The 21010-nt window shown below is 42.1% G+C and overlaps 1 protein-coding gene across 1 annotated transcript; it reads left to right on the top strand.

Moving 5' to 3' along the window:
* Nucleotides 1–7696: 7696 nt before the first annotated feature.
* Nucleotides 7697–20878, top strand: Ms (Myosuppressin). Its single transcript, XM_043425615.1, has 3 exons — nt 7697–8010; nt 18459–18662; nt 19578–20878. Exons 2-3 carry the CDS (start codon nt 18461–18463, stop codon nt 19670–19672), a joined length of 297 nt encoding a protein of 98 aa, XP_043281550.1. The 5' UTR covers nt 7697–8010; nt 18459–18460; the 3' UTR covers nt 19673–20878.
* The last annotated feature ends 132 nt before the right edge of the window (nt 20879–21010 follow it).

Here is a 21010-nt window from a genome sequence, read left to right as displayed (position 1 = left end):
TCGTTCTAATACCCTCAATCGTTCCCTCGGGTCTTTTAGACCCACATTAAAGTTTCGTTTTCCTTAATCGTAAAATCAAAACAACTTTCCGGCGTTGATCGTGCGTGAATTCAGCACGATCTTCGGAAGTGAATTGAGCCGAATACGATGAATGTAATTCCGCTGAATGAATGAATGACCGGCGAGTCGGTTCGCTCTCTCCATGCTGGGTATCAATTACTCGGGAGAAAACTCAAGAATTCTTAAAAACTTGTCAACATGCGTCGCGGAGCTCGGTATCCCTCAGCCCCGGCGTTGATGAAGGCCAGCAAAGCGACTCAAAACAGCGCAAAGTTTCATCAACGTAAATTCATTTGGTGACGAGAAGAAAAAAGCTTCGGAGAAAGGGACGCGCCGACATAATGCTATCCCTGGTGCATATCTGCGGTCCAGGCAAACTTCAATCTCAGCCGACGTTACAGCCCCAAGATTGTCGTCGTCGGGCAGTAACGAAACAAACTCCGCAAGGAGAACAACAGTGCCACTACTCACTCGCAGACCCGGAGACACACTCGCTTCTTTGTACCGCACGCAAGAGACCCCTCGCCTCAGTCTTCTCGTAACTCTTTTACCAACTCGTGCTCCGCAAGACTTCTACGCTACTTTCCCTTCGCCTTAGCCGCAAACTTTTTACCTCCAACTTTAGCATGCATAGCCCCAGGGATTGGAAGAAAAACGGGGAGAGATGAAAATTTCATCAGCTCCATTCAATCAACGAATCGCGAGCCTCGTTGCGACGTTGTGCCAATTTCTCATTAATCGCGAGTCTGTCTCCTCGCGTTCATCGAACTCCCAACTTCGACTTTGTATTGTTATTCATCAGCCAAATATACCCTTCGACTTGTACAACGCGCTCAGGTCAATGGTCTCGTAGCCGTCCGAAGCCAAGTGACAAGTGGCGAGAGCTTTAAAGTCAAAACATTTGCGCGAGCTTCATGCATCGATGATTTTCCATGCATGAGAATGCACACACTTCATGCATAACTGCGCGGACTTCTCCGCAGGCGGAACGGTGCGTTTCTCGTCTCAGAACGACGCCGAACGACGGAATGTGCGTCAATTGTTTTTGACACGAATCGTTTATGGTTTAATATTTATTGAAATTTGCAAGGTCGGTGCGACGCACGAAGGAGAACTGCAATACTACTTCGATTAGGTCTTCAAAAGCGAAGGAAGAATGACGTTCGTTCTGAGGATAATTGACGAATCAGACTCTGCGAGTTTCGAACTGTATACACAGAGTTTCTGAAAACGAATTTTCAAACGAGACATAATGATTGTTGTTCTGCGAACGAATAATTTCCCTCTCGGAGAGTGGCGCAACAGGATCATCCTGAGAGACTCAACGAACACGATATCCTTGTCGCGAATCGTAAAACGTAGAGATATCTCGACTAATACCATTTACTCGCCCACCTGGTCGCTCCGCTTTCCACCGTTTTGCCACTGCAAAGGTTACACTCGGAAGTTTCAATCTTCGCTCCAGTCTCTCTTACGGTTTTTCTACCTTCTTTTTTACATTCACCCTACTCGCTGTTGACAGCGAATTTCATGGAACGCAGCCGATGAAAATGGAGCAAACTTCTTACTCGCTCTACCCCTTTAGCCAACCACTTCTCATCCTCGGAGTAGAAGACGCACGAATTCGGGGTCACGTGAGCGAGAATTTTATTTCCATTGAACAAGGGATTCAATTTTTTGCTTTTCGATCGTTCGAATGGAGCAGCTACAAAATACTTTTTCAGTTTTACATTTTTTTCGCGATCCATTTCGTTCCTAGAATTCGAAGCATTTTTCCAAAATCCCACAAAAATGCAGTTGAAAAGTTTTTCATGATTTTTTGTCGTTTGCATTAACGACGCTTGAATTGCGGTTCATTTGACAGCTTAAGAAACGAAAGAAAGATCTTTGTGATTCTAGCAGCTCCGCCGATGTCGTATGAAGATTTCCGAAAGGTATATGAAAAGAGTAAAACATAAAAGTCCAATAGAAACGAGCGAAGGAGGAGAAGGCGACGTAGATAGAGAATAAGGATTCCGAGATCCGCTTGGGGACGTAGGGAAAATACATGAATCTCAGGTTAGTCTAACGCGAGGTTTGTTGGTTTGTGTACTTTAGCAGTCCATTTCAACTTGTCAACAATACGAAGAAAAATAAGTCGAGAAAATTCCTCTTCAAAGTGGCTATTTCGTCTTATGTCTTCTGACCGAGCACACGATTGATCGATTTCGTCAGAGCAAAATTAAAAACAAGTTGCGCAATTTCAAACATTCGCGATTGCGCTACTCGGAGATACATTATTTTCCCTCTTGCTCATGCCTCGAAGAAAATCTCAATGAAACTACCCCAAAAATCAATGAACCAAACATTTTTTTCTTCAACATTCAATTTATCTGATTTCTCAAAAAAATTATTCGAATATTCGAAAGATTTGTCATTCTCTGACCAAATCATTTTCAGAATAAAGTTCATTCGAGTAATCCAACAATCGATACAATCGAAATGAACGCTGTCAATGTTTTTGTATTCCCGCAACCTTTTTTTGCTGTTTTTAAGTGATCACAATGTTGATTTTATTTGTAACGATGCTCAGGTTCACTCGGCTGCCGATGACGTACCGCTTTGAATATTCGAGAACAAATATTTTTAGTGATTATGACACGACACCGATGGCGAAGGTTGACGCGTCACTGGCAAGCACTTTGGGAGCGATGGCTTAAAGGGGATTATTCTCGAACGGGGAAAAATCCGAATTCGAGGTTTTCTTCCAACCGGTTGTGAAATAATTCGGAGGTACAATAAAAGTTATTCATTTATTCGTGACAAGACGCAAGAATAAAGTGACGAGTGATGAGACGATGGTTTTCAACGATGGGGCTCCATGCCCGAATAATTATGGTCCCAATTCGTTAGCCTTTTAAATTGAGGAGCTCAAAGCTTCCAGCCGTCAGAATGGGAGAACGTACTTGACCTTGTGCCGGTTCAATCGCAATAACATTTTCATCCATCCACGTGTCAACGAAATTTCGAACCGTTACTGCTCTGCAGTGAAAACGGCTCGGTCGAGTCGCTTGCTATAATTCACAATCGTCCAATTCAACGCTTCTCGAGATCCATAAATTTTATTCGAATGCCTGAAAAGTGTGATCCTCGACGAAGTATCTGCTGTTCCTTCCTCCCACGCGAGGAGTAACGAAATCGATTTGAGAATATTCAAGACAAAATGTAAATTGAGCTCGACAATACTCTAATGGACAAATATTGAGTGGAAATAAGCTATCGCGAGGAAAACTCTCTGCTGCAAGCTCCAAGCTCTTCTTACGAAATTCATAAACAGAAACTTCTCAATTTCATTTTATTATAAAATCACGTTGACACAAGAAATATAAAGATTTTAAAAACTGTAATAATGCTCCAAATATTCTAAGCATCAACGAGCCCATGACGAAGGATAAAACATCCTGCACCGTCAGAGCTTCGCAATAAGAGTAGCCCACGATCCGAACGATGGAGGTTTTCCCTGCACGCCCTGTTCGCATCATATGTCGACAGCCCTTCGAATTTGTTGACTGAAGAAAGCCAGCGGGGGAAAAGAATCGTTTTCTCCCCGCGCCTAAGCGGTCGACCTGCAAATGTAATATTAAATAAAATTTTTTACCCTCATTAGGAATCTCTTAATTGAACAACGGACCAAGGAGTCGAGGCTGTTCCCCGAAGGGAGCAAAATTCCTTTGTGTTCTATCGAAGGATCGTCGACGAATGGCGTGACGCGATAGGGAAGCTGGGAAAATCAAGTAGGTTTCCACGAGCTTTGTAATATTGAGAATTTTCATAAACATCGTCAAAGCATTACAGAACGGCGCAAGCAAATAATCGTGATGACATTAAGCATTGGAGAACGAAAAACTGTAAGAAGATGAATGAAGAAATTTCCCGCAAATCGTGACCACCTTTTTTCGCTGTTTTCCAGCATCACACTCGGCCACGTCATCCTCGGCTGTTTCAAAGGCTCTGCTTTGCTGTCCCGCATTTCCAAGCTCCTCCTCAACGTCTTCAACTTTGACTCATTACGTCCGATAAATTTACCGAGCGACTTATTCAGCAGAAATCCGACTATTCGTGAGCTCATTGTCACTCGGACTTTTCGCTCGCGAGTATGCACATCATTCAAACGTTTCTCTCGCGACGGTTAAGCTCGCTGACAGTCGTTGCACGGAATGTGGAACGACGGGGCGGAAGCTTTTCCGCAGTTCGCGTCCATCCCCCAACATTTCAATTCCGTCTCGTAGTTACGCGGAACAAAAAAATTGGAAAATGGAATGCTCTTCTGGTGATTCGGCGATAATAAACTTGATCGGTTCAGCATGCATACGAATGTGAGGAATTCCAGGCCGAACTGCCTCGACAGTGATTTTCCTATGACCGTGTGGAATTTTAATGACTTTTCAAAGGGAATTCTCAACAGGAGAAAGCAGTGAGTCGATCGAAACCCTCAAATAATTAATCGAAAATTTGCTCGCTTGATTTCTCATTGAAAACAAATTTTCGGTTAATCGAATAAATAATAATTATTGAGAAAATCCTATTTCTACTGTTCTTCAAATTAATGCAAAAAAAAAAAACAGTTGAAAAGCAGTTGAAAAAGTACGATTCGAAGAGATAGAAAACAGCGAGTTAAAAAAGTTCAAAAGTACGTAGAATGCAAATATTTTTTGAAGCACGTTCGCTCGAGCGCGCATCAGTTTTCCTATCCACAGGTGCCATTCATTAGATAAAGCGTGAGTAAAATCGTTACCTTCGCAGTGTTTCTGAATGACGAGAAGAGGCCGGAGGAGGAGGCGGTGATATGATAAACGTAAAAAACCCCCTTTCACGATTTGATTGAGGAGACCAAATGGATCTTTGACAGGAGTCAATCTCCGTTCGTGTGTCATTGATTTTCCATGGTAGCGAGAGTGCTCTTATCAGTGTCCATCTGTCGCAAAATTTAACGAAATATAGATAGCGCTCGTGAAGTGCATGAATTAAGGGGAAAAGCATAGTCCAGGAAAGGCTTTTGTAAGGTAACTTTCATTGCTCGAGTCGCGAGACGCGAATGCATTTTTTATTCAACAACGAAATAAAATGACAGACACAAAAAAAGCGTCTGAACGACGAAGAGTTTCGTAAATTGTCGTTTCTTAAGCAACGACAAGTCGAAATGATTGTATCGCGTTTGATAACGAACCAGCAGCTAGAAATTTCTGTGGCACGTCTCACAAACACGGCAATAATTGAATTCACAAAATGCACCCAGAAATTTAACTCCAAAATAGTATTGAGCAAAATTTCGAAGAATTTTGATATTTCTTTCAGAGCCTTGGTGCGAAAATGAGTGCTTGCAAGGAAATATGAATTCAATCGATTCACTGGCTCCCAAACCAACTGAATCGAAGGGGGAGCAGTAAAATTTCCCAAACAAATGAATTGTTTAACTTTTGCGATCACGAAGCTGTCAACTTTGATAAATAATTCTACTCGTCAACGTAGTATCGAGTCTCTTGATTAGTGACTGTATAATTATTATCTCGGGGATGCATGAAAATTAGCATATTGATCGATAGAGCAGCAACAAATTATCAAACTTTTATAATTCTTAGTAGAAACTTTAGTGAAACCAACTCATTGCTATTCGGTGTTAGTTTTCCAGAATTACAACCATTTGCATATTCCATTCCAATCGATATTCCTGCCAACACCTATAAGGTTGCGTTTGCAGTATGCGTTGCGTAACGAAATCTACGATTTCGTCTCGATCCGAGTTGTTCGAGGCGCTTCCAGGGCGTTCGAGTTTCGAATTTTTCCACTCGTCGTTGCTTATCACGTTTCCTCGAATTTGGAGCTAAAATTTGAAAAACTTCTAAAAATCCACGCTTCTCGTGATATTCTCAAAGGCTCAATGAATTTTCAGCAATAAAAAATTCTATTTTTGCCATTTATCAGATTCTCAGTGGACTTGATCGAAAGCTTTCGAACGACAAAATGAAACTGATACTGTCGTCCCGATTGTTTACGTCACGGAGATAAAAAGTTTGAGCAGACTTTTAATAAAGTTGGTTCCCATTACCCGAGCTTTCCAGTGCGAAAATAATCCCACGTGTTTCCGTCGCACAGCGAACACTCACTACAATATTAAGTGCACTTGTGTAAGAAGGTTGAAATTAATATTCCCTGCTGGTTACACGTCTACCGACCGAGAGATTTCTCGAAGTTAAGTTACCTTCGAGCTTAACGCAAGAAACCTGATAAAAGATCGAAGAGTTATATTTGAATGCCTGTATATTGAGGCAAACAGAAAGGAAGAGAGAGAGAGAGAGAGAAAAGGACAAACTACGGTTCTACAGTCGCTTTCAAACGTTTCGGTAACTGTACGTAGATGTGAGTGGTACACAAAGCGAGCATTCGCCTCCCATTCGTTCACCGTATCAAAGTACATGCATATACGTCGGAAACGAGCATTAATTCGAGAAATTTCCTTCTACGTCGAAACGATAATTAATCGATCAAATTCAATTTTATGTCCAACGTATGCAAAGTGTACGAGGACGAAGAAAATTAATCGAATGAGTACGATGAGAAAATATGAGGACAGAAAGACATTTTTTGGAAGATGAATTCTCAAATTTTTAAATAGCCCACCGAGTGTGAAATTTTGAGAAATTTTTTTTGGATATTTCGATAGTTTAGACGGTTAAAAATAACATACTAAAATTTCAAGTGAATATTTCGGATAGTTTTTTTTTTTTATTTTTTTCGTATGTTTCTCCGTACAATGACACTTAAGTTTTTCAATCTTATAAAAAATGTCAACTTGGCGGGCCAAAAATCGTCAATTTTTCGAGCGAAATTCGAAATTTTTTTTCCAAAACTCTGCCATTTTGGTGAATTTTAATCTTTTATCACAATCGCGATTCATTTTATGGGAAATACTTTCTAGTGTAATTTTTTTGGTTTTTTTCCAGTTACGGGGAAGGGCGCAGTCACTCCAGCAGTGCCGATGAGTTTTTTTTTGTGATGGCGAAACATAGCGAAGCCAGTGCGGTGGGCTGAAACATCTTTTCAATTTTTCTCCAGTAGGAACATGTCCAAAGTAACGTGCGAACAAAATATTCGAGTCTACAGTCATTTTCGAGAATAAAAGAGTTGCAAAGAATCACTGAATTTTGCAGCTCCTCCATAAAAAAGTTTCCCCTCTAAAATAACTTTTTAATGAATTTGAAAAACGGTCCAGTGCGGAAAGCCTCTCGTTTCGCTCTCTCGAATTCCATATGAAAATTTTCTTCATCGTCGTTTCTCGTCATTTTTTCATTCCACTGGGTCGCGTTGACACTAAGAAAATTCATATGGCTTGACATTTTACGGAGATGCAATTCACCGCCACACATATACATACGCGCCCTTCAGCCGCGCAAGGAACACAAGCACGTGTGCCTTATCGCCGGCCCACCGTTCCAACTCTCTTTTTCGCGATTATCATGTTATAAAAATTCCAAATGAAAAAATATATTCGCGAGAGGGAAGAGGAGCGCGATGGCTCGGCATACGGTGATTCTATGGCGCCCCTTGGAACGCGCATGCCAGACCAACGTTGAGCGTATTTAAGGGCTGATGGTCCACTGTCTCTCATCACTGTACCGCCAACCCCAGAGACTGGAACACGGTGAAATTCTCCTTTGCGTCTACTCGCAACACCACTCGATTCGTAGCCAAATTACAAAATTATTTATTGAACAATAATTTGTTCAGTTAACAATCTCGCTTTCGTCTCCGTATCTCTTCGGAAGCTTCCACGTTCTTCGGACTGCAACGCTGTTTTAAATTACCTCGAAATATCTTCCACCAAATACGTAAAACAGTTTCTTCTCGGCTAACACATTCCCACGAGGAGTTAAGCAACTGTTGGGGGGCTCCAAGTCCACAGGAAAACAGCAGGTGAGTAAAAAGCACTGGAAAAATTCTAGAAAAACTTTTTTTCGATCGATTTTCTCGCTTCGATTGCCTCACGGTTTCATCTCGATTTACGTCCGGAATCTCCCGACCTCACTTTCTACTCGCGCCACCTTTTTTTCGGCCGATTTTCGTATTTTTTAGCTGCCCCCTCGGCTTTTATTCTCTCGACAAGTGAATTAGTTTTGCTACTTTTCAAATCGGTTAACGATGCTTCGCGGTGGATGTCGAGTGTCGAAAGCACTTGGGAAAAGTTGAACTCCTCGAAATGCCGCGATGCGCGAGCGGTGGCGCGATCGATGGATTGCAACAAGTTGTACCCGCACGCTCGCCGTCAAACCCCAAATTCATTCGCGGTTCTCGCATTTCTTAATCGGTTAATTACAATGCGCTTTTCGTCATTCCTTCGCGAAACAATTTTCTCCTATTTTTGTTTTTTATGATTTTTCCGTTTGGGTTATTGAGTCAGCGAAAGTGTTGGGAAAATGATTGATCGATGAGAAAATCGAATTGGCATTTCGTGGACGAAAGAGAATGATTTTTTTGGAAAAAATAATTTTCAACGATATTCACGGCGAAGAAGGGAAAGAATGGAGAAATCTCTCGATTGCTGCCGCACGAACTTTCAGCCAATTGCAAACGACTTTAGTTTTTTTTATACGAGAAATAATTGAGTCTGTTTTTGACACATGAGCTGAGAATAATTAACGTTTTGCTCCAAGTGAACGCATGTTTTTGACGTCCTCGAGCGAGTTCGTTTTTTACCGGCGTTATATTTACCACCCTTTGGCGGGGCGATGTCGTAAAAAGCCTCAAATGGGAAGTACCCTTTGAGAAAATGAAGACAGCAGTCAGTGGCTCGGGATAATGCGTTCGCGTTAGCGTTAATTACAAACTTTGTCCTTTGATGAAAAATTGGCTCTGATTTCATCAAGCTAAAACCGCATGGATATTATAAGACATTTTTTAATCTCGAGATGCTGCTGGCTGCAGCTCGAAAAATGAGGCGAATTTTCAAAAGGGCAAACGATTTTTTCGGCAAATTTCACAACGTGGAATCAGAATTCGGTGAATTTATTGAAATTTCGAACGAAAAGTTATCTGAAATTTGTAAAAACGATGGAGAATAAAGTGCCTCTGAATCGAGAGAAATCTTCGAGCAGTGGTAATTGTGGAACGAAATTCATCGAATTCCTTCCACAATGGTTCGAGCCCTAACGAGGAAACTTTCAAAGTCAAGGAAGCAGAGCAAATCAACCACTTTCGGTAAATCAGCCCCAATAACGATGATGAATATAGTTTTAGTTTCTCCCACGACAGATTATCGTGCACCAACAAACAGCCGGATGAATCGAAGCTTTCTAACGAGAAAGGTTAGTTCGTTACTTCTGCGTGTCGCGTCCCTCGACTGCTCTCACATTTAAACGTTTCTCATGAACATTCTTCCCCTGAATTTCATCACCTCCCATAACGCGTGGTTACAACTTCAATTTCTTCTGTTCCGACGCTCGGATCTTCATCGTTTGCACACACCTTGTTAGTCGTTATTCCAAAAGCTATTAACCTTCCGACGAGCCTTCCAAAGTTCGAGTTTTTTTTATTTTTTAACATTTTGTCGTTGTGCTTCGCATCCACGATGACGCTCCCTCGGAACCCGAGCCGGGCGCGGTACAGCCACGTTTTATGGGGCCGTATGAATTAATGGAGTTACCGCACCATTTCAACAATAGCCTCGCGAAGATTTAACGAGATTTCGGCATAGGAACGAAATTCTGAAAGCTGTTACCAGCATTTTTTCAAGCTTTTTCAACATTTTCCGGTGTTTTTTCGCTCTTCGGTACAAACTCCGAACTTTTCCCCCTTAATTCGGTTGATTAGCAAGTGATAACGAATCCCATAACTTTATAAACGCGAATACCGAGCGAGATACAAAATGTCTGGAGCGTATTACACTCCCGATGAAGATTATTCGCCAATAAAAACTTTATGCCAACATTAAATTGCATTAAAAGCAGAGGCTCGAATATATCAAAGCTAATACAAGTGCGCGCGTTGTCGTAAGTCACGATTGGATTTTGATCGCCTGTAGCCCAAGAGGAAAGTCCCTTGACAACTCCCCCCGAGTCAGGAGTCAGCGACAAAGTGGAAAACTCGGGAAATTAAACGCGACGGAGAGCCACAGATGGAACAGCCTGTTTTCGCGTTATTAATATCCGATCGCTGCTTATTTCGATGAGGAATCGACCAGCGTCTTTGCTAATAGAAGCCAGGCCCAGCTGCTTCTATCCGATAAACGATTCCTAGCGGATTCTTGGACCAAAAAACATTCGAGGGCGGTGAACTCTTCGTGGAAATTGGAATTTGCTTTTTGCAGGTTTCAAATTAACTTTGGACACTTTGATTGGACAAATGAATTTTCATTTTACTTTGAAATTGAGTTTCTGAACTCGGAATTACTCATTCGTATGATCACAAATATCGAGATTTGCAAAAAAATTGAACGTTTTGATAAAAAAAATGTTTTGAGAGTATTCTGTCGAAATATTTCTGAGTAAAATCGATTTTTCAGTCGAGGTTGGACATAATTGGAGAATTGTTGACGTTAAGATTTTCAAAGAGTGCTGCTAAAATTTTAAATTCGTTTTGTGTCGTAAAAGGAATCTTCAATGATTTCTAACTCTCGTAAGTCCGATGAATTTTGAAATCACGTTAAAATTGTAATAAATCGATATATTAAGAAAAGCCAGTCGTTGCAACACGCCCTGGGATAGCGGGGCATTAACTATGCATGAAAACTTCGTTGGAAGCACCTGCGACCGGCGATCTAAAGCGGGAATCCGGTAGAAAAGAAAATTCATCTCTCATCTCATCGATACTTTTCTTCCTGCGAAGACGATTACGTGTATTTTCGAGATGTGATGAAATATGCGAGGAAAAATTCCCTGGCCGCCCGTGAGCGTGGGAAAATCTGAGCGGAGAAGCACAAAGTCTAATTCTCCCGATAAACTTGCGTTTCCTATCGCTATTTCCTGGTGAAACATTTCGGGAAAAGTATTGTGAAAGGAATAATATTTACACGAATTTTTTTCCATTCCCCCAGCACCTGGTGCACTTTCTTAAGAAAAGTTACGGTTTTTCTTGCCAAGGCTTCACGGTTCGCATGTATAATCAATTCCCCCCCCCCCCCCCCCCCCCCCCACTTTCCGCCAATCGAACGTAACAACGAGCATTTCACATAAACTCGATAGCTAGGGTTTGACAAAGTCTCAGAAAATACGAGAAACGAATGAGAAAAAGAAATATCGCAACTAAAGACCCAGGAAGAAAGTCGTTTCCGGTCGATTTCGTATTTCGTTCGAACAAATTTAAAAAAAAGTCCTTCAATTCATCTTTTTTCAATTGAAATTCTCGCTCCTTTCGTTTGTAGCCATAATCTTTATTGTCTTTGCGAAAAGAAAAAAAAGTATTTTAAAAAATGACGATATATCGTGAGCTTTGTTGATTGTACTCGTTTCGCAATAATCGTTTCCAGACTCTCGATTGTTGACTCGGGCAATTTGGCTTAATTTCTAAACTGCTCGTAAAAAAACAAGCGAGTAATTCGCACGTCGGTTCATATGTTTGTTCATCAGTGCGAGAGGAAAAATCTTCCCAATGAAAAACGTGCAATTACTTGCAAGTGCAGCAAAATGAAAGCGGATTTCTCTCGCACGAGTTTTATGCATTTTCCTACCCATTGAGCGTCGTGAATTTGTTTCATTCCGAATGAAATCGCGGAGATAAGATGTTTCTTGATGAAATAAGGAGTTTGAAAAAATTCGATGAAAATTCGATGAATGTCTCAATTGAGATGAAAATTAATGTGAGGATTCTAAACGGTAATTTAATTTTCACATCAATTTTCGCGAGACCTAAAAAATGTTTAAACCATCTGAGAAGATGTTTGCCAATAACGAAATTGTTAAATATTTCTCGACTTTTCCACCGTCGTCGATTTGAGTCATAAGATTCGTTGTCGTTTGCTCTTTTCGCTTGTGATTTTAACGATAATTTTGAAAATATGATTCCGTCAATGTGGGAGTGAAGAAGGAGCAAAATTTTTGATGGAGCGACTTTCATTTATCGAGATCTTACGTGACTTTCGAGCTTTTTATAAAACCCATTTTCCGACATTGAGAAGCTTCTCGTACCGAGAAAAATGCTTTCACGTGTTTCAAGGCCGCGTCGCGCGATCTTGCATTATAAAACGCCCTCAGTCCCTCCGCCTTATTCTTCGACGCGATGATTTCACCTGTAACAATCGACACATTTTATTTCAAATGCTCGTCCTTTCCAATGCATACTACAATGAAATAAATCACATTTTTCGCTTCACACGTTCCCTCGAGGATATTGCGTTGCATTCGTCGATCGCGTGTCTTTTTCTCGACCGAAATATCGAGAAAAATATGTCGAGAGAATGTACGCTCGCGACAAATAGAAAAATCGTGAAACTTTGTGTTTGATCGAGCAACATTTTCCTCCACAATCCATTCAAATATCACCTTTTATCAATGATGATAAACAAATTCGAAAGTTTTTTTTCCACCCTGTTTGGATACCGAGTAATTAAATTAGCCGGCAAGACGAGGGAAGCTTCTCGTACACTTGGATCGAATAAAATTGTTGAGAAATAAAAACGCAGCGTTTGCTCTTACCGAATAACACTCGAGGATGTTTCTCTTTCTTTTATCTCTAATAAAGGCAGAGAAAATGTTGTTTTTTCTCGAGGATTACTACGTTTCGTACATTAAATTGAATGAAGCGTGGAGATACATTAAGCTGGTTGTTCGTGGTGCTCTCTGCTGAGAGGTCTTTCGACGATTTCTTCGAACATAATTCGTGCGCAGGAAACGATGGAGGTAAAAAATCGTGTTCCGTTCTGCTGCTCTCTCTCGCGTTTCACTCGCGCTTATAAAATCATATTTTCAAGGACGCTTTTATAATTGAACGAAACACTTTGCGAGACGTCTGTTTCGCGAAAATTGCCACTGGCCTTCAAGGCCACTTGGTTATTAAAAAATTTGTCGTTCAAATCAATTTCCGCTGCGAGGGAGAAAGAAAAATACGAAAAGAGAATCGCCGGCTCGACTGGCGGGAAGACTCTCGTGACTGACGCCCTCGCATGCAGCAAAAATCGAGCTGTTTATACAGCCCACCAGAGATGGAAATGTTGCGTGTGACATTTTCGTATTAAAATATTTCTCTCTCTATCTCGACATTAATTTCGTTGTTCATACAACACGTGCCCGACCATGGGAAATTACAAGTCGACAGAACTCCGGACAAATCCCACCGTGCACGAGTGCGTAAGCACAACGCACTAATTTTAAATTGCAACGGTATGGAAATCGAGTATTACTCGGAAGGGAATATTTATGGAGGGGGGACTTGATGAAATGAGGAGTAAACATGTCGAGGCTTGCACGGGGCACCAAACGACGGAAGAAGGCCAGAGGAAAAATTGGGATTCGATATTTCGACCAAATTTTCCACAGACTCGAAGTGAACAGTAAATTTTCTGGTCTTTAGTCATTTGGGTACGAAAATGATTATTGAGAAGCCCACGGGCCATTCGGAGCTCAAATTCCCCGAGTCTCCGAACGGATCAAAGTTGAGAGCAGAAAGTTGATGAAAAGAGGAACAGTGGAACCAAAAGTACAGAAAGTCGAGCATCATTGACTGTGAATATTTAAACATTTGAAGCTCCAACTTGAGCCACGTCGTAGCCCTGAAAGCTTCATGGTAATTTGGACCGCTCAGGCATACTGCGGAAAAGATTACACAAATTGAGGCACTGCTTCGAATAATGTGAGGCTGTGATTTCGCAGCAATTATTAACCTCGGAAGCTCTCAAGCCTGAGCTCAACAGCGCGTTGTTACGAAGGAAGTTTGCGTGCACGTAGGTGCTGCATATTCAGGAGAATGGATGCAGCCAGCAGGCGACCAGAAGTCGCAAATCGCAACTTTCTCGCGGCAACAGGTTGCCCCTTTCTCGGGACTACGTGCGACTATATCGTTTGTGTGTTTACCACCCCGGGATTGCGCAGCAAAGTTCTCGTGGTTGTACGTCAAATTCTTCGGAAACTTGCACGTGCGTTTCGACGCCCTTGTTTCTCGAATCCTTCGCGAAATGAAGCAATTCAAGTTGAACCGATAACGACGCACGTCACTCAACGATCCCTCGATCACCATGGTCACCAGGAGTCTTTCGGGGCTTCGAATATCAACAACGCTGCGGGATTGTGCGTCGAGAAATTTCCGAGGCGTTAAATTTCATTCGAATTGCCAATATTTTGGGACTTTTTTTCAGAATTTCTTTCATTGTCGTCAAACATCGTGTAGAGATATTCGAGTATAAAATTTAACAAAAAGTCACATATTAAAAGAACGATTTTGCGTGCTTTTTAGTGAATTTTTGCAATTCGGAAAACTCGCGTGGACGCGAAATTTGGGCTTTGCTTATTATTTTTCTTTTTACGAATAACATTCGCTTTCGTTCGGATTGAAAGATCGATAAAAATTTCCATTGGTGCAACGGAATCGACCAAAGGGGAGTCGATTGGCTCTTTTTTTATTTCCGGAAAAAAATCGAATTTCCGTTTTCCAAATTCCTTTTTGAAGCTTCTTCATTGTCAGTAATTTCAAGTCGATATTTCCATGGGAACGAGGCTTTGTGACAGTCCCTTTTTGTCCTTCGACCGATTCGGGTATGGCGCAATTACGAGTAATGAGATTTCAGCTTCCGGTTGTTTATTCTCTGCATCGGATTATGGACCAGTGGCCAAGATGATTAGTTTGCGACACTCATGAGACTGAAAGCGCTCAATATTTTGTACAAGCTTGAGAAACAAGTGGGAGAAGATTCACGAAAGAAAAGCAAAAGCACCAATTCGAGGGCTGAAGAGAGTCCGAAGGATGGAGAAAAAAACGGAGCACGAAGTGGAAGGAGCGAGGGAAAATCCAGCGATGAAATAAGTGATTCTGGTGTGAGCAGAAGTGAGACTTTGATGGAATCGCCAAGATTGTACAAAATGAAGAAAAAAAGTGAGAGAAAGATAATGCGAGGGACGAAAACCCAAAAGAATTCGACGAAATGATTTTCTCGCACTTTGACATCGAGCCAAGGATGGTTACGTGGCCCTCAAAGTTTTTTCGCTCATACTATGTGCCAGGGACGATAACGTACGTGAAACTTTGGCTGGAGCGGCGCGGTCGAAGGATCTTCGAAGTTGGAGAAGCGGAAAAGTACAGCGTGGAGCAAAACTAGCCTGAGGTGATTTCATTCCGACTGGAAATTGCAACTCCACCGTCCGTGGCGCCCTCGATCATGATTTTTTCGCTCCCCTCGCGGTCCGTCACCGGATGGTCTCGTCCACCTCTGCCGAATCGAATTGGTCTGCTCAAGGACGCAAAAACTTGGTGAAACATAGCGCAGTGTGTAACCTGCTCAAGGAACTTTGAAACAGAATTCAAACGATGCACGAACCGATTGAAATTTTCGCAAGCTTCTGAATTCGGGGCTGCGAATGTCAAACTCGTTCAAACCTTCTTTCGAAAGCGTTTTAATTGAACTGACATTCGGAAATGAATATTTTCGTCTTGGAAATGGATGAGGCGAAATGAAGTTGGAAACACATTGGCTGCTTCAACTCGATGATGAAAATGATTGTTGATCGCGTGCCTGCAGTTTCAATTGATATTTCAATCCCCCACATGCGTGAGGGATTCGCTATTTCCAGAAGCGTAACATTGACTCGAACAGATTTAATTAAAACAGAACAAACGATTCGATTTCGTAATATTTTCACAAAACGTTGCAGATGAATGGGCGGATGACAGGACAAATAAAAGTTCGTTCCGCGGGCGGCATGTGGCCAGAAAATGCAACGTTTGCTCCCGTGGATTCTCGATTTCTGTACCCACCGCACCAGACACGACGAGAGGCACAAGTTTTTTAATAATAAAATTTTACTAAATCCTTGGATCGTCGGCGCACGCGATTGCTCTTGTTTGCTGCTATCGGTTTGTCAGACACTCGGGAAGTGAGTTGTAGACGCGAAACAAAATGCTGCTGAAGCGCAGCAAAAGTAAACGTGCTCTGAGAAACTCGACTTTTCGTACTCCACGTTCTCCCTCTGTTTGGCTTAAACACTGAGAAGCCAAGTTGTTGCAATGCGCTGCACTCCTCGCCTGAAAACTTTGCTCGAAACTTCAATCACACACCGCAGAATTCAGAATATGTGACGTGTTGGATTAAGCAACACCGTCGTTGTGCGCAGCGACAAAAAGACGACAAAATTCAACATTTTTTCATGTTTTTTTTCGAATTCGTGGATGAAAATTCAAGAAACTTTCGCACTGATTCGAACGAGGGGCAGTGCGAAAGAAACTTTTATTTCAATCTTTCGAGGAAGTTCGCAGTCGGCGAGTAATTTTCGCTTGGAATAAAACCCCACAAAAGTGCTTTCGAGCCTAAAATTTCAACTGCGTATACTTCGACGAGTCGATCACTTTTGGTGGATCGTTGGGGAGCAAGCTGATTTGTTTCGTGTTTCCTTCGTCGACGGGGCTCAAGGTTCATTGATTTTTCATGTCGGAGCTTTCGTTTCCGTCGATTCGTTTTGAAGTTTGATGAAAAAACGCGAGAAATGATGCACTGCACGGCTCTTGGAAAAATGATGATGAGGCACAAAGGATCGTGAGGTTGTCACGCAGCGAGCCTCAGGAGATCCAGCTGTTGTGAGTTCCAAGGGAAGAAGAGCAGCGAAGGAAGAAGGAATAAAAAGAGGATGAAAAGTTGTTGCTCATTAATTCCCGGGGGTGCGTGCACTTCGCCGTGTCTTCGAGGGCGAAACATCGACGTGAAAATGTCCACGAGCTGCTCTCGTTTCTTTCTTCGTTTTTCTTCATTGTGCGGGCGGGCTGGTGAGCAAAGCTCGAGACACACGTCACCAGTTTGCGGTGGGTACAGCGACTAAGTCAGATTTACCTCACGCAATACCGCCGGGAAACATCACTGAAAAGCTCTCCGCAAAGAATGAAACGGGAACAGAAGAAGCTGAGGCGCGGGCTGGCCGAGCCCGTGATCAAGCTCTGTTGCGTAAATTCATCTTTTCTTTGCACGACTCTTGCGCTGTAAATAAAAGGGACGCGGAGACGCGCTCTCCGCACGGGGGCGGACCTCCGCTACCCCCGGAACTTTCATTTCACCACCGAGCACGACGAATTACTCGCTACTAAATCGTTTAGTCCTACGGTCTTTACACTAAGGCGAGCGTGAATGTCTCGTGGATGGAATTTCTAATGCCCCTCAATCCTCCCGCACGGAGCTCGCTCGTACACACTTTGCAGACTCGTTTTTAACTCTCGTCTCGCGTCACGGTCCACGCAACTTCTCTTCGAGGATCGTCTCAATCTACATCACTTTTCACCCATCAATGTTTTTGATTACTTGTTTGTAGAATTTCTTACTGCGAAAGAAAAATCGAGAGAATTTACGAAGCGACTCAACGATAGGTTTGCGCCGGAGTGAGCGAACAAAAATTAGTGCGTTGATCACCCTTTCGTTTGCGTGGCAAAACTGAGCAGAATCCAGAGCCGGTGAACCATCCGTTTTTCATGTTTATGAAGAAAAAGGACAAATAAAAAATACGGTCGATTCGCTAGCACGGCAATAAGAAACAATTTTCAGTGAAGAATTTTTATAATTTTTCATTTTTTTTTCATTCAAGTTTCAGAAGAAAGCGAGGAGGAAAGTTTACTCGATTTTTCGCTATTTTTTGCTCACTCGGACGAAAATTTATCGAATAATGAAAACGAGGATGCATCGAGGACATGGAAACTTTTGAATTAGTAACGTGATTACGAAAGGTCGCGATATTTTTACTATAATTAATCGTGTTTGGTTGGGACTTTGTTCATCGAACGGCTATTAGCTCAGTACACAATGAGAAGCGATTAGCGGACGATTTCCCCGTGTGCTTAATCCTCGTACTCGTTCATACTGCTCATTATTATTGTTACGAGGATCGTCATACTCATGCGGCAGACATCACATGTGTGACAATGATTATTCCAGCTGTTAATTACCGCTGAATCGATTACGTATGAAGCCCGTTGCAGTGCCATGGATCGTTAGTAGTTTGAAAAATTTTGGTGCGCTCGTTTTCATTTTTTTAGAGAATTTCGCGTGGGCCGATTCTGTCGTAACTTTGCAATTGGCTAGAGCTTTTGAAGGCTTGGAAACGCCTGCAGCCACGCGTTGGACGTTTTTTATTCGGAGTAATTTTTTTCAGATTGCGTGAAAACAATAGTTTTCGAAAGACCTCAATTTAACAAAGACCCCAAACTCTCAAATGAATTTGGACGTGGGCGTGTGTGTTTATTTGCAGAAATGAATTTCAACGCATCTTTCGTGACAATTTTGTCAATAATCGTGATTGCTACGATGACCGAACGAGCCATGGGAATGCCCCCGGCTCAATGCAACCCGGGACTCTTGGACGAAGTACCCCCCCGAATCCGCAAGGTGTGCATGGCTCTCTCGACCATCTACGAGCTCGGTTCAGCAATGGAAAATTACATCGACGACAAAGGTAACTTCTTTTACCATTTCAAGGAACGATAAAAATACATTTTTTGTTATTTCTATGAACAGTACAATCAGAACATCAACTACTGACATGGGCTGACGAAAACATTGAAAAAATTCAATTTTTCTTCCCCTCCCCCCCCCCCCCCACAAGCGGAGTCGCTCGCTTGGCACTCGATGACTGATTTGACATTTAAAAACTTCGAAAGAGTTTATTAAGCTTTAAGGGGTCGTTGGAGCTTGCGTTGCTTCGGTGTTATTACTCGCAGTTTTAAAGCACCGGAAATCCTCGTTCAAACGCAATCGGTCAGGATTGAACGAACGGAGTTGAATTTTTTTTTTTTAGAGGGATGAACAAACCACTCAAGCTCAGATAATTATTGAAGAGGCTTCCCAAGATCGGGATTCGCGTTTCTAGAAGCAATTTGTTTTGAAACACGAAGCAAGCATGTTCCGGAAATTTTCGAGGCAACGAACGAGCCGCGTTTATTAGTGAGAAATTGGTCTGCCTCGGAGCACACACTCGCGGTAAACACGAATTTCGAAGCGCTCGCAATTTCCTAACCCGCAAAGGTTTACAGCGAAGAAAAGCACCTGCGCGGAGTTGGTCGTTGATTGAATAAAGCTTACGCCTCCCTTAATGATAAAAGCTGTACACGATTTGCTAGAATCTCATTAATCAACCGCATGACAAAGCTCGCATCGATGATTCTTGTGTCGTAACGCATGGAAGTTATTGGATCGCGATTTTCAATTAGTGAGACGACAGTATGGGAGAGCAGCGAGACGAAATTTCTATAAAAATCAAAGTTTCAAGAAAATTATCAATTTTTCGTGAAAAAAAATGTTCTGCCTCGATGCGAGCCAACCGAGCGAAAAATTTCTTCGAGAAATTCAAAAACCTCGAACAAAATTTAAGTTCCAGTGATCCAGCAGAACATGCCGCTCCCTGACAGCGGCGTCAAGCGCCAGGACGTCGACCACGTATTTCTGCGTTTCGGAAGACGGCGTTAAAGACCCACTCTCGTTGCAGCTTCACGTCCCTCTTCTCGTGGTCACCTTTACCGCAAGACATTAATCCGTCACCTTATACTTAATAAATCAATAAATAAAACTATTTAAAGCGCCGAAAGATGCAAAAATCCATCCTTTCTCTTTCCCTCTCGCGTATTTATACATTTCGGCCGAACTATTCGAAATATGAGAAAATTAAAATAGAGCTTAGAATACACCTTCGTTACTCTCAACATCAAACCCTGTTTTCGAAACATTCTCTCCCCTCTGTCACTGATTTTTCGAATAAAAAAGAGCCCTTTTTCTCATAGTTCGTCTGACTATTGTGCTTTAGCGAGGAGCTCGAATTATTTGCATACGGAAACGTTCGCCTCGAGCGACGAGGAGAGAGTCGATTTTAAAATCTATATTCTCGTTATTTTTCGCTCCAGTTTTCTTTCCATTATTACGATCCTTATCGAGCACCCATTCAAGGAAAGTTGCATCGGATTTATCCTCGCTAAGCACAGCTTTGTACGTGTCAAGCACAAATGTAACTCGATAAGAATCGTGACGTGTTGATCGTAAGAAAATGAAGCTGACGCTTTCGTCCGCCTCGGTCATAAGTGTCTTGTATTTGTGAGGCGAGAAAATAATTTAGCGTTTATTCTTCTCGTTTGAGCTGACGAGAAACGGAAGCTCGAAAATTCTCAGTCGAATTAAAGGATCTCGACTACTCTCGTCTAATTGTGCTGCACCCTTAAACTTTTAAGTCTTTAATCGCAAAATACTGTGAAACGTAGAGTTGTGAGTGTGCGAATCGAGCTTGGCTGTACTGAAATAAAAAATGGGAGAAGTTGTAAAGAAAATTGAGGATTTGACGAGCTCGAGAATCGACACGCAGCGTCCCTGCATCGAGAAATGCTCAATGTTTACAGTTCCCTCGCCCCACCACCTTAATCAATTTTATCCTCATGTCCCTCTCTCCGATACGAAATGACACGAAAATGGTAATAACGACTAAAAACTACACGCGCCAATGAAGGAATCGAGTTTATTAAAATAAACAATCTTACGCTGAATCGTGAACGAAAAATCTATTTGTTTGATGGACTCCGGTGACGAGCGCGCCACTGGGCTCATGAATAATCTTCCTGTACATGTGCGACTGCACGATCGTATCAAATGATTATATATTTATTGTATAATATATGTATATAAAAATAAGCTTCTGGTTTCTGATCATTTCGCACCCACTCCTCGCGCGCAGTCGTTAAACTTTGTTGCTGGCAATGCTTCGAGAGCTGCTCTGTTTCGAAATTTTCGTCATTCAGACGGAGGGAGAGCGGAGAGAAAAAA

The sequence above is a fragment of the Venturia canescens genome, chromosome 8 (genome assembly GCF_019457755.1).
Source record: "Venturia canescens isolate UGA chromosome 8, ASM1945775v1, whole genome shotgun sequence".
Classification (NCBI taxonomy): Eukaryota; Metazoa; Arthropoda; class Insecta; order Hymenoptera; family Ichneumonidae; genus Venturia; species Venturia canescens.
This window is presented reverse-complemented; position numbering and strand designations above follow the sequence as displayed.